We start from the raw sequence: 12,730 nt of genomic DNA, 5'->3' as shown, positions 1-12,730 counted from the left end.
TGTCAGAATCCCTATTAAAAAAAAAAAACTGGTTAGCAATGAGCTAGCTAGTTAAAAACTGTAATTTCCAGATCTCCATGCAGCCTGGTAGGACCATGTTCTAAATTCTGATAAATAAGCTGAATGCAAAAGTTTAGTAATGTAAGACTTTCATTAAGTCTCCTTGAAAGACAAGGGGCCAGCCCTCTTTCTTTTCTCCATTCTGTTTCAGGGAACACAAAGGTAATGGCTGAAGTTCTAGAAACTATTGAACTATATTGAACCATAAGGACAAATATTGCAATTGGGCTTCTCTGAAGAGTGAATTAGGAGGAGTCTGATTTTTTTAATTTTTTCTTTTTAGTTATACATGAAAGTAGGAAGTGTTTTGACGTATCATAAATACATGTAACATAACTTTCCATTTTTTGTGATTGTATGTGATGTGGAGTTATACTGGTTGTGCATTCATATGTGAACATACGAAAGTTATGTCTGATTGATTCTATTGTCTTTCCTATTCCTATCCCCTCTCCCTTCCCTTCATTCCCCTTTGTCTAATCCAAAGTACTTCTATTCTTCCCTACCTCTTCCTTATTGTGTGTTAGTATCCGCCTATCAGAGAGAGGAGCCTGATTTTAGATGGCTTTATGTAACTTTCTGTAACATACCAGCTCTGGGTGCCCGTCTTTTGATTTTTATTATGTATGAGAGAATATAAACTACTTTTTTCATGCCATTATTTTGAGTACATCTCTGTTACTCAAGGCTGATTTAATCTTAACTGCTTTGGCTGTCCCTGGTGGTAGTTTAAAAATCCAAATGGAGGCCTGACACTATCTTGAGGTGTTTTTTCCCCCTCCCCCTAAGTAAAAGCAAAACTGGGCAAAAATATTCAAATGGAGGTGCATCACTTCAAAGCCATTCCTTCTATTTCAGAAACCACTCTGAGTTACCATCTTCTTTCTCCTACTCACAAGCCCAGACTTCATGTTCTATTATATAATCTATAATTCATCACACCATGTATCTATCACATCATTTAGACAATCTGAACTGATCAAATTCAGTTTAAGTTCTAAAGTAGAAGTGATCCTAAGTCATTTCTTTTTATTTGCCTTCCCGGGCATTTGTATTTTATTTGAGATAAAGTTTTCTGATCAAAGTTTGGAATATCAGCAATTGTGGTAGAAGCCATAATTTGGAGTAAACAAGCCTACACATAAGACCATCATCTACCACTAAAGTTGATCATAACTTAAAATATTCCACTGGTATAAAGCAGCTAGCATATTTCTCAATGTTCACCTTCAACTCACAAGGAGTTTCAAGGATTGAGAATGAGTAGTGAATATTTGTCTGTCAAGCAATTAAATGGCATCCTCAATTCCTAGAGGCTACATGGTTTATATCTATAACTTCAGCAATCATTGGTACATCATCTGCTAAACAAAATTCTATGCATGATGAAACCAGTTTATTTGTTTATAACCAGAATATGGTGATAACCACCCTTCTTGAACTCTTGGTCCACTGTGTAAAACATAACTCACCTTACTCTTCATAGATTTCATCTGAACAAGAATCTGTGTATCCGAATATAAAGTGCAAGAAAAGACCAAAGGGCATTTCCTTTTAGAGCAACAAGAGTAGGTGTGTTTGAGGGAAGAAGGGAAAAAGGAAAAGAAGGAGGGTTTGGGGGAAAGAGGTAGGTAGGTAGACAATGTAGTTCTTTTTCCATTGAATGGACCACTTGTCTTGGCTGAACAGTGTCTCTGATTAAAGCAAAATATTTCCCCAGGAGCTCAAAGTGATCTACACATGACATAATTAAAACCTCTTTGCCTCTCTTCTCTATCTGTTAATTCCTCCACTGATTCTGAGAAGTTAAATGACTCTGACAGGGTCACTCAAATCCTGGTAGCCTTTCCAGGAACCTGGCTCCTTCAGGCTTTCAGACTGGTGTTGATTAGAGGTTTGAGAAAGTGTTAGTGAACTTGATCCAACTACGTGAAGTCTGCTAAATGTCTAAGTCCAGTCAATGGGATGGATCTAGGAGAAATTTCTCTCTATACATCCTTCACTGAGAGACAATTCTCATGCCCTCCTTCTGACTTTTCTTGCATGCAATGATCAAGTTTACCTTGATGTTCTGCTACTCTGGCTAGTTTCAGACCAATATCAACAGGCTTTTGTCCATAATGCTGTGATAACCAGCAGACTTGTTTATTTTTTAAAGTATTAAGGATGGTTTCTATTTCTAGATGAAACAACGTTCAAGCAAAGGGAACCACAAGGAAAGTACCATGAAGTTCTCATCTTAAAACAATTCAATGACAGGTAACAAGAGAATTTCTGTTTGTTCTCTTGAAGTCTCAGAAGCACAATGCTCATTTAACTTTTAAATGATAATACTTCCAGAAATGGCTCATATCTTGAGTTGTCAGAAATTAACAAGTCATATCAAGTATGGACAGGTAATTGGCCTTTATAATCTAAAACTCTTTTTAAAATTAATTGGACTATAGATAGACCTTATAACATGAGGGGTTTGCAGGTTACATGTACAATTTAACATTTCTAAAGAGGAATTAACGCGCTGAAGTCAATCAATTCAATTTATAATATGGAGGTAGCAAATGTGCTTTATAAAAATACATATTCATCATACATATACAAAAATAAAGTTCATTTTGTAAAAATATCACTCCTCTTATAGAAGTTTAATTTATAACTTAATTTAGAAGTTATCAGTGGAACACTAAAAATTTAATTCATTAAATCACATTTTATACATGTGGATTTTAGGAACAAATAGAACTTGAAATAAAAAATCAAGAATCACATTTTAATAATGTTTCAGTTTTTCTTAAAGAAAAATTCAAGTAATCTTGTGCAATAAAAATGTAAATATTTATCATTAGGATAAATTATATTCTCATTTCTCATTATGTTATTTTCTTTTAAAATAAAAAGTTCCCCAAAACCTCTGAAAGGAAAACATGTTTAAAAATATGATAATGCAGTATAAAAAAATTTTAGATGGCATATCATTAATTCCAACTTACATCATTGGTATTAGTTTTAAAAATAATTGTTTTTCTATTTTAAAATATTTTATTATAATATCAACATATCAACTGTACACTTAAATGGGACACACTGGGATATTTCCTAATATGCATATATTGTGAATTGTTAATTTCCATTTTCTACTCCCACTGCACCCTTCTCAGACCCTAGAAATATTCTTCTAATGTTATTTTAAATAATTTAATTTCTTAAGATCATATGTAATAACCTAAATAGAATATTTTTAATTAAAGCAAATTATTATAAGGAAGGAAAAATAGATATCTCACAAAAGTAATTTTAATAAATTAATCCATTCACCAAACAATTAATTGAACTGAAGTGGGAGGGGCAGCGGAAGAAAAGAAAAAGAAATTAAAGTACCCCGAATAAAGCAACTCTAAATTTCTCAAGTCCCAGAATGACAACAATTTTTAACAAAATATTCTGGAATTGAATATGTGCACAGATCCATATAATCCAACCAATTATAAACATGTCTTACTAATATCCTATAAAGCACCTTGCCTCTGGTTTCTTAAAGTATGCTAATTCTGTGTGTGTGTGTGTGTGTGCACATGGGCGTGCAGTCTTTCCAAATCAGGAGAGAGGCAAAGGAATACAGTACATGCATATGGTGGTGTGCACGCATCCACCTGGTCCTATATTTCAACCAGAAGAGCACCCACCGGCACTCCGGCTTGCATTAAGTTATAAAATGAACAATGTTTCTCCAAATCCGAAAGCTAAACCAAGAATTCTTGCAATAGAAGAAAAATTAAGTGCTTACCGTGTAAAGCTCATTAAGAACTTTCATTAAATCTTCATGAAGTTGAAATGCAATCTCTTTGCTCTGTAATCAAGAAGAAATTAAGAAAGAATATTTGAAAATGTAACGGAAACTTGTTTATAAATTATATATATGTATATTAAAAGTCCCACTGACTGAAAACAGGATAAATATATTTATATTTATATATCTGTATATTTCTCTCTCTCTCTATATATATATACCTACATACCTCTCTCTCTACATACACACACACACACATATAAATATGTATATATATAAAAATATATGTATATATGTAGAGATAAAGCCAGCATGTCCCTGGTATAATAAACATCTTCAGCCAAATGGCCCTTCTTAATACTAAGCAATGCAGGATGGACAGAAGCAAGCAAGTGGCAAGTGGACTATCAGGATGGCTCCCCTCCCATCCATATCAGATTTTCAAGAGAGATAAAAAGCAAGCAGGGTGAAGCATCATGCTGGCTTCAAAGTTGAGCCATTAAAGATGACCTCCAGCCATTAAAGCCATTAAAGATGACCTCCAGCATTCAGTCTCTCCCTCCTTGGTATCATCACAAAGGAATTTTGCAGTGAAATTCTCAAAAAGCTAAGTTTGAAAACAAAGCGGACATTAACTCTCCTGTCCAAAATATGGATCTGACTGACTATAATCTGAAGAAAGCACTTTCAAAGTAGTAAGATGAAGTTCACTTAAAATCCACATACTTTATTTCTGCAATGTTATTTTTTTATTAAAAGACACCAAAGCAGAGAGTTGCATTCTTCTACCTTGCTGGTGAAAAACAGTATTTAAAATACTCTTCCCTAGGCTCATCCTGAGAGTTTGACAGAAGAGCATTTGAATATTGTTTTCAGCACAATCTGTAAGTTAGTTTAAAGGAAACCATATTCAAACAACTTTTTTTTCTTTCTGTTTTGAATTCACGATGTCATCAGCTACAGAGAATGGAAAAACTGTGTACCAGAATTAATCCGCAGTGAGATGGTAACAAGAATATCCACACGTTCATTGATGTGCCTCCTACTGGAACATCAGTTTTGAGGGTAGGGGTCATATCTTTATCCATTCTGCCTTAGTGAGTGAGCATCTAGGACATAGAAGTTAAGGTAGCTCTTGGTCTCACCTAGCTCTGGCCTTGCTGCCCATAAGAAGCTTCAAACAAATACTTGTTAAATGAATCTAAGAACAAGCTGAAATACTGTATGCTTGAAATAGCTGAAATAGTTACTCTATTTGCTTAAGTGGTCTGCTGGTCACCACTGAAAGGACAGAAAGGAAAGGCCATAGACCACCCTTTAAAAAATTCTGGGACTCAAAGGAAATTGAGTCCACCTACAAACATAAAGTTTTTGGGTCAGAACTCAGTAAAAAGCCAAACGTGATGAATTGAAGATTCATGGAAGATAAAATATTGAGGGAAGATGACACCAGAAAAGAGAAATTCAAATTTACTGGCAGCATTTGTCACTGGGTTTTCTTGGGGATCCTGAAGACAGTGCTGCTGTTTTCTAAGCTTTGACAGCTTCTAAAATCCCTCAATTGGTCATAAGAGGAGTTTTATGTTTTGCTGGGTCCCTGATATGTGAGGCTGTGGGCTAGGAATCACTCCAGAGTGAAAGGAGAGTCACAAGTGGGCAGATGAAGCCAGCTGAAACTCATTTTATTTCTCCCAAGTCTTGGTTATCCTGAACGTACGCATTACACTACAATCTCCTATGATTTCAGCTTGGTGTTATTTTAATATCAGATTTCATTCAAGGATCTGGGCCACCAATTTAGAACTCTCTAATGGGATCAAAGGCCAAGTAGCTGTGCTCAGTTATCTACGTTTCAGGTAGCAAGCCCGAAAAGAAAATATTTCTTGGCTAAGATTTCAGAACATAACGACAACAACAAAAATCCCTTGGGTTCAATTAACCTCAAACCAAGAATATTTAGGGTCAGATTAAAGAATTTGATTTGTGGTCACAAGTATCCTCCAGACTACGGTGGGCCAAACAGAATAAGCAAGATAGTTCTTTGTATGTTCCACATTTTATGTGACTGTGGGTAGTGAGGTAGAAGAAATCTAGCATCAGATAAAGACTTACTCTTCCAAGCATACGCTTATATTTTTCTTTCACCTGTCCCCACAAATATATTAAGTTTGTCTGAAGGCACTATAGCATAATGCCTAAAAGCAAGGACTCTGAATACCCCTATATCTCAGTTTCCTGTGTAAAATAAATACAGCCACTGCACCTACCTCAGAGGGTTGTTATAAGCATTAATGGGACAAAATATGCATGACACTTAATATGGGACCTAACATGCATAGACACTCCATAAATATTATAGTTATTTAATTTCCCCCAGTTTCTAATGCACACATCATACTTTCCCTTGTTTCGGTCTCATAGGGCATTTATCCATTGAATTCTCTGCAAGAGGTACTTGCTAGAACTGCCCTGGGCCTTTAGATTCCTCCAGGTGCCCCCTAACTTTGAAGGGCCCCCTAATATTGTGCTCCACTTTTAGACTTTTCTTATGTTTCTACTCCTGCACCAGGTACATATGCTAAACTTACCTTCCTATGTTCCATTTGCTTGGGGATTTTACTACTAGTGGTAAAGAAGAAATTAAAGAAACACATTAGGAAATGGACAATTCCTCAAGCCAACATGGTACATGCAATTTATGAAAGAGGCCCTTAAGGAGCTCTGGTGAGAGTTTTAGATTTTGTGAAAAGTTGGTGGGGAGTTTTTTCAGTAGGGAAAACCTTGTTACCCTTCTGCCACAGAACTCGGTTTCTACCCATTAACCATCTTCTTCCCACCACCACTCCTGTGGTCTGTAAAGATTGTTAAAAACTGGACTGAGGTCTCAGATGGACTTGTTTATGTGAAACATGAATTCACACATCCTTGTATTCACGAATACTTGGGATGAACACAATATAAGCGATCGCTGAATGCTAGGGGCAGGGCTGTATTCTCATGACATGGGAATAGTAAAGGGACCACAGCATGTACCCCACCCCAGTTTAGATATGTCTCCAATTTATTATAGTAGCAATGAGAGAATAAGCATTTTAAAGAATATTCTGGACCTCAAAAGAAGCAATCTTTAAGTCAAAACACAGTTGCTATAGCGCTTAGGATACAGGTGTACCAAATTAATGAACTGAAATCTAACTAGAAAATACCTGGATTGTTAAAGTCCATCAAAATGCAAGAGGGTGCACATGCCTCTGGATTCTATTTCATCCAAAATTGGAAAAGAGTGTGAGTAGACCCTTGACCCTTAAACAAAACTGCCATGGCAGAAAAATGATACTGATCTGAAGGAAGCAATGAATGTTCCTTTTGTATAAGAGAAAAAAATTATGAAATAATATGTTTGAAATAAAGTATTTTCTATGTTATTTGAGATTAGCTGATTAAAATTACTTTTATACAGAGAAAGAAAAGAGGGTCTTTCAATTGCTTCAGGGATAGAGTTGGAAAAGAGAAGAGGTTTCAACTCTCTATTAACATGAGACAGAAGTTGAAAGTATGGTAAAACTTCTAATATGTTTCACTGGGATTCTGACCCAAGGGGAAAGAAAATGGTTAACTTTATTTTAGTAACATTATGTCTCCAGCATATAAGCCTGGGATGAAATTCCAGACCTATTTCCAATTATTTACTATTGCCATACTGATGTTTCAGATATCTCAAATGTAAATTCAAAATTAAGAGCTCTAAAGTTTTTATCTTTTTCCATTATGAAAATATATGAAGTATATTGAAGAATACTAGAAAAACTGAGAACAGGACAAAATGACCATCATTGTGACTTGATGTATTTCCTTCAAGTTAGCTTATCTAACTATAGGTCTCAACTCTAATCATTCCATTATAATCAAATATATTTTTGTATTCTCCTTTTTCAAATTACCATAAATTTTTTGATGAACTCATACAATTTTCAGGCAACTACAATTTGATTCACAAAACTATTCATATTATTGTTTCCACTATTTGCAATCAGTCAATAATTTAATCATTAAATTTCACCATTTTTAGGCTATAAATTCTTTATTTTATTTTTAATTTTTATTATTTTTAAATATTTATTTTTCAATTGCAGTTGGACACAATACCTTTATTTCATTTATTCATTTTTATGTGGTGCTGAGGATCAAACCCTGGGCCTCGCACATGCTAGGTGAGCGCTCTACCACTGAGCTACAATCCCAGCCCCAAATTCTTTATTTTATATTCTCATTTAATCAGTACTTAAATACAAATTTCTCATGCATGCAATCAGATTTATAATATGAAATACTGAATAAATATTACAAATCACCACATAGTCAAAATTTACAACAAAATACCAAAGAACACAAAAGACTTCTTAAGAACTATTATTTTAAATTTCTATTGAAAACATGAAACAAGAATAAAGAATATCAATTGTAATCCCAAGGGTTGGGGGGCTGAGGCAGGAGTTCAAAGCCAGCTTCAGCAACTTAGTGAGGCCCTAAGCAACTCAGTGAGATGCTGTTTCTAAATTTTTTTTAAAAAATATATTTTATTAATATATAATTACATATATATATATATATATATATATATATATATATATATATATATATGTATGGCTGAAGAGAAATTTGGACCATTTAATGAATACAAAAGGTCAATAGTAAGAAATGGAACAATATTTTCAAGGTCATGAAAATGGGCTCTTGGTACACATTCAACTTTATTATCTGTTCAAAGGTTTAACTTGGCACTTTCTTCTTTGCCAAAGTATGTGCAATCATTTGGGTTGGCAAAAATCTTTCTTGTCACTCTTTAAAGTATAGTTGCAGTGCTCATAAATATCATTTTTGAGAGAATAGTCATTGCACAGGAGGCAAAGCCATGAATATTTAATTTCCATTAGCTGGGTGAAGTCAACCATTTTTCATCTTTGGTCTAGGATGGTGAATACAAGAAAGTGGGGGACAGCAAACCTGTTCTAGCCAGCAGGTAGCGTGGTACTTCAATTCAATATGCTTTAAGCACTCTGCACTGCCGTCATGAATGCTGGTCTAAAGACATATCTTATAGTTTGTGCTATTTGCTTAAATCATTTCCTATATGTGAAACTGTGAGGATAAACGTATGAATATTTTTGGCTAAGGTGTAGCTCAGTGATAGAGCTTTTGCCTAGCATTCATAATGTCCTGTTTCACCCAATAGCACTGCCAAAAAATAAAAAAAATCAAAAAACAATAACAAAAAACATTTGTAGCCCCTTGACATATGTTGAAAAATTATTTTTAGGAGGTTTATTATGAGTTAATATGGCTTCTAGAAGCACAATGTTATTAAGTCAGAAATCTGAGGTTTATCCAAGACTAAACTAGATACTTTTCCTTGAAGAAGTAAAAAATCCTATCTATTGGCTACCCTGCTGATCCATTTTTCTGTATGTCACTACAATTTTTAAAAATCCAATTATGCTTATTTGATTAAAATCCTTTAAGGCTTACTATATTTTTTAGGATAGCGCTCCAACTTTTTAATTCTCCCATAACTACCCATGAATAACTCATCTCCTTCACATTGTACAAATCTCAGACCCTGCCCTCCAGCCTGCTCACCAACTGCTAACTCCCAGGTCCAACTTTGATATCCCTCCCTCCTCTGCTGGACTCACTTTCCTTCCTTGTACCTGATATAATCCTACATGCTACCCTGTGAGAACTCTTTTGTAAGTTTGCCTTGTCACCCAGAGAAAAAATAGATACTCCCTGTATTGTGGTTTTTATAATACATTTATTTATCATCTGTAGGCTGTATAATTTAGTGATTAAGAGTTCAAACTCTAAAATTGAACTGCCTGTGTTCAAACTATCTTCTTACACTCTGTGTACAAGTTAAATAGCTTTGTGAGGCCTCAGTTTTCTCACTGTAAAAAAAGAAATGCTTAGTAGTCTTTATGTCACAGGGTTTTATTGGAAAGGTCCTTTCTAAATACTTAACACAAAATATTATTATTTTAATTATCACATTTCTTTTTCTCCTCATATCACATTTCTTTGAGAGCAGGGACTGCATCCTAATCCTCTTTGTATTCCCAGGGCCTGCTTTGGTGCTTGGCACATGGTGGGCACTGCATATGTTTGTGGAATGAATGAGACCCAGGCTGATTCAAGTCTGTGTCCTATAGAGTTCACCATCTCACATAGGAGCCAGACAGGTTGTATTAGCCCATGTTTTGTTGCTACAGGCTGTTGTTACCTGAGGTTGAGCAACTTTATAAAGATCAGAGGTTTAGTTCTGGAGGTTCAAGAGGGCATGACACCAGTACTGGCTCAGCTCTGGTAAAGATCTCATGATGGATGGTATCACGTTGTCAGGAATGCATGTGTAGAAAGAGATCACATAGATAAATAAACAAGAATCTAGACAGTGATTCAGGGATTGGACTTGTTCTTGTAACAACTTGATTTTGCAAAAGCTCAGGAATCCTAGGAGAGCTACATTAATCCCTTCTGAGGTCAGCTTCCCCAGTGATCTCAGGACCTTCCAAGTAGGCCCGCCTCTTAAAGGTCCCACCTCCTCTCCCTTCTCCACACTGGAACCAAGCCTCCAACACATGACCCTTGGGGGACAAGCTCCAACCATGGCAGCTGCCAGCTTTCTATAAGGAGTGCTAGAGTAATTGCTACTCTGGGTGGGTCCCAGCCAGACTGGTTAATAGAGGACTGCTGGTTTGCTCCCTGGAACCTTCCAGAAAGAAGAGAGAGGACAAAACAAAGAGCATAATACAACCACATGTGAATACGTTGCACAATCAATCAAGTGATCTCTGTTGGGTTAAATGACCAATCCCAGAGACTCACAGAGATATTTTTAAAGTAAATCTATTGTGATTACCAGTCAAGGAATCTTAACTTTATGCTGAGTCAGAGTAGAGGTGAGAGAGAAAGAGGAAAACCAGATTAAATATTTAATGACTGCATTTCAAATGATTTTAGTGTCTTATGGTCAGTTGGTTTTGGATGTAAATTCTGGTTGAAGGAGTCAAGCCATGCCTCCACTGTGTATGTACTTTAAAAGTTTCCAAAGCTCATGTTCATGTGTCTTTATAATAATAGATTCCTTTAATTCAAGTAAACTCTGAAGACAGAGGCAACAGTTTCTTCCAAAATGCCTGATGGTGAAATCTGGGTTGGGTTTAATGATCTAAGCCAAGTTTCTGGATAATATGTACAGTGTCTCTGCACATTTTCCTTCTATCCAGGGACATAGTTTTATAATTACTGAAATTAAAACTAAATATTAGATCATACAATGAGCCTTACAATTTACTCTATCCCCAGGCGGGAGCCATCCATCATGAGATCTTTACCAGAGTAGGGACCTTTAGATATTATACAGTGCAACTAGAAAATGTGGAAAAGTTAGAGTCCTAGACACAAGGGAACTAGAACTTCATTTTGAAATCAGACAAAATTTAATTCTAAAGGAAAATATGTGGGGCATCTCCTAGAACACTTGTTAATGTCATTGGTAGGCAAATGGAGGGGGAAAGTCTCGTGTACAGGTGTTGTGTTCAGTCCATGAGTGGCAACGTGAAAGGTTGCCACCTAACTCAAAGTCACTTATGACCTCCCAGGTACAAACAGGACATGAACAGATAGATATTTGAGACTGAAATTTAAAATCCTATTTTCATTTTTCTCAACTATTCAAGAAACATAATTTTTCAAGCTAGGGTTACTTATTCAAAATGGCGATAAATTGGAAATACCTTCTCAGTGCCACTAAATTAAGAATTAATTAAGTATAAACTCTCAGTGGCTGATGTTAATAAACTGACTCAATTAAAATCAGAATGAGTTGTAATATAATTAAGAAAATTAAGAAAATAAAAAATATTATTTTCAGATCATTTTTCAATACATTGAACTTTATAAAAATTTTATAGCTTTGCTTTCTTAGAAATTTCTTATAGTTTCTGTAATATGTTTTCTTTAAAACATCAACCTGGGTTTACTACATTATCTATAAAGCCAATTGGCTTTCTCTCCTAAAGCAACCGTGATTGTGCAGAGATCCTGTCACAGTGCTCCCCAGGGGACTAAGCACTCACATCTATGGCACAGTTAGCTGGGGTTATGAGTATAGTCCATGGTGAAGCAAACTGTACCACATGTGTAGGAAGCCCATGACCTTTGTCTTATTTAGCACTATAGCAGATGATCTACAAAAACAAATCAATTCACATACTCATTCATGCATTTACCCTCTCCTACCAGGTCTTCCTGAGGGCCTTCCAAATGCCAAACAAACATAGAAAACTGGATTCACAATCTAGCAGAAGAGGTGAACAAAGCAATTTCAATCCTATTTGGATTATTCCTATTCAATCAATTTAAACAAATCAAAATATATAACTCCTGAACCGAACTCTCAATTTCTTCTTTATAAATGAATTCATCTTTCAGAATTTAACCTGTGTCAGAAATTTCCTTCAAAGGTTGATATCTAGCCTAAAAGCACCATCTCAGAATTATAGTTAATTTACCAATCTACCAAACTCACAATGAATATAATAAGGAAAAGTAGGTAAGGAACAGAAAAAGAAATCCCTAGAGAGTAAGTAATTCTTTTCACCAAGAACTTGGCTTGCTGAGCGCAACTAGAAAAGTTAAAACAACTAAAGACCAAAAACAAAAGTCCTTGTGGCTCATGGGGAAATACACATGGAATTTGCATGTGCATATTTATTCATTTGAAAGGCAAAAAACCCCTGGGCCTTCAAGATAGGCCAAGGTCAGATTAAATATCTAACTTCTCTAAGCTATTTCCTCATCTGTAAAATGGAGAGGATCGCAGTATGT

The 12,730-nt window shown here is 35.4% G+C and overlaps 1 protein-coding gene and 1 pseudogene across 2 annotated transcripts in view; both read right to left on the bottom strand.

Moving 5' to 3' along the window:
• The window catches only part of Srgap1 (SLIT-ROBO Rho GTPase activating protein 1), a 291,780-nt gene that overhangs the window by 127,851 nt on the left and 151,199 nt on the right, over positions 1-12,730 (bottom strand). For both annotated transcript variants that reach the window (XM_046430664.2, XM_046430665.2), the window contains exon 4: positions 3,842-3,904. In XM_046430664.2, coding sequence (XP_046286620.1) covers positions 3,842-3,904 — 63 coding nt within the window. The remainder of the gene's footprint in view (positions 1-3,841; positions 3,905-12,730) is intronic.
• On the bottom strand, positions 5,104-11,710 carry LOC131423689 (microsomal glutathione S-transferase 1-like; annotated as a pseudogene).

Source organism: Marmota monax, unplaced genomic scaffold (assembly GCF_021218885.2).
Source record: "Marmota monax isolate L192 unplaced genomic scaffold, Marmota_monax_Labrador192_F-V1.1 WCK01_AAM20220418_F8-fsc00056, whole genome shotgun sequence".
NCBI classification, from domain to species: Eukaryota; Metazoa; Chordata; class Mammalia; order Rodentia; family Sciuridae; genus Marmota; species Marmota monax.
Note: the sequence above shows the minus strand (reverse complement) of the source record. Positions and strands in the feature narration are given on the sequence as shown.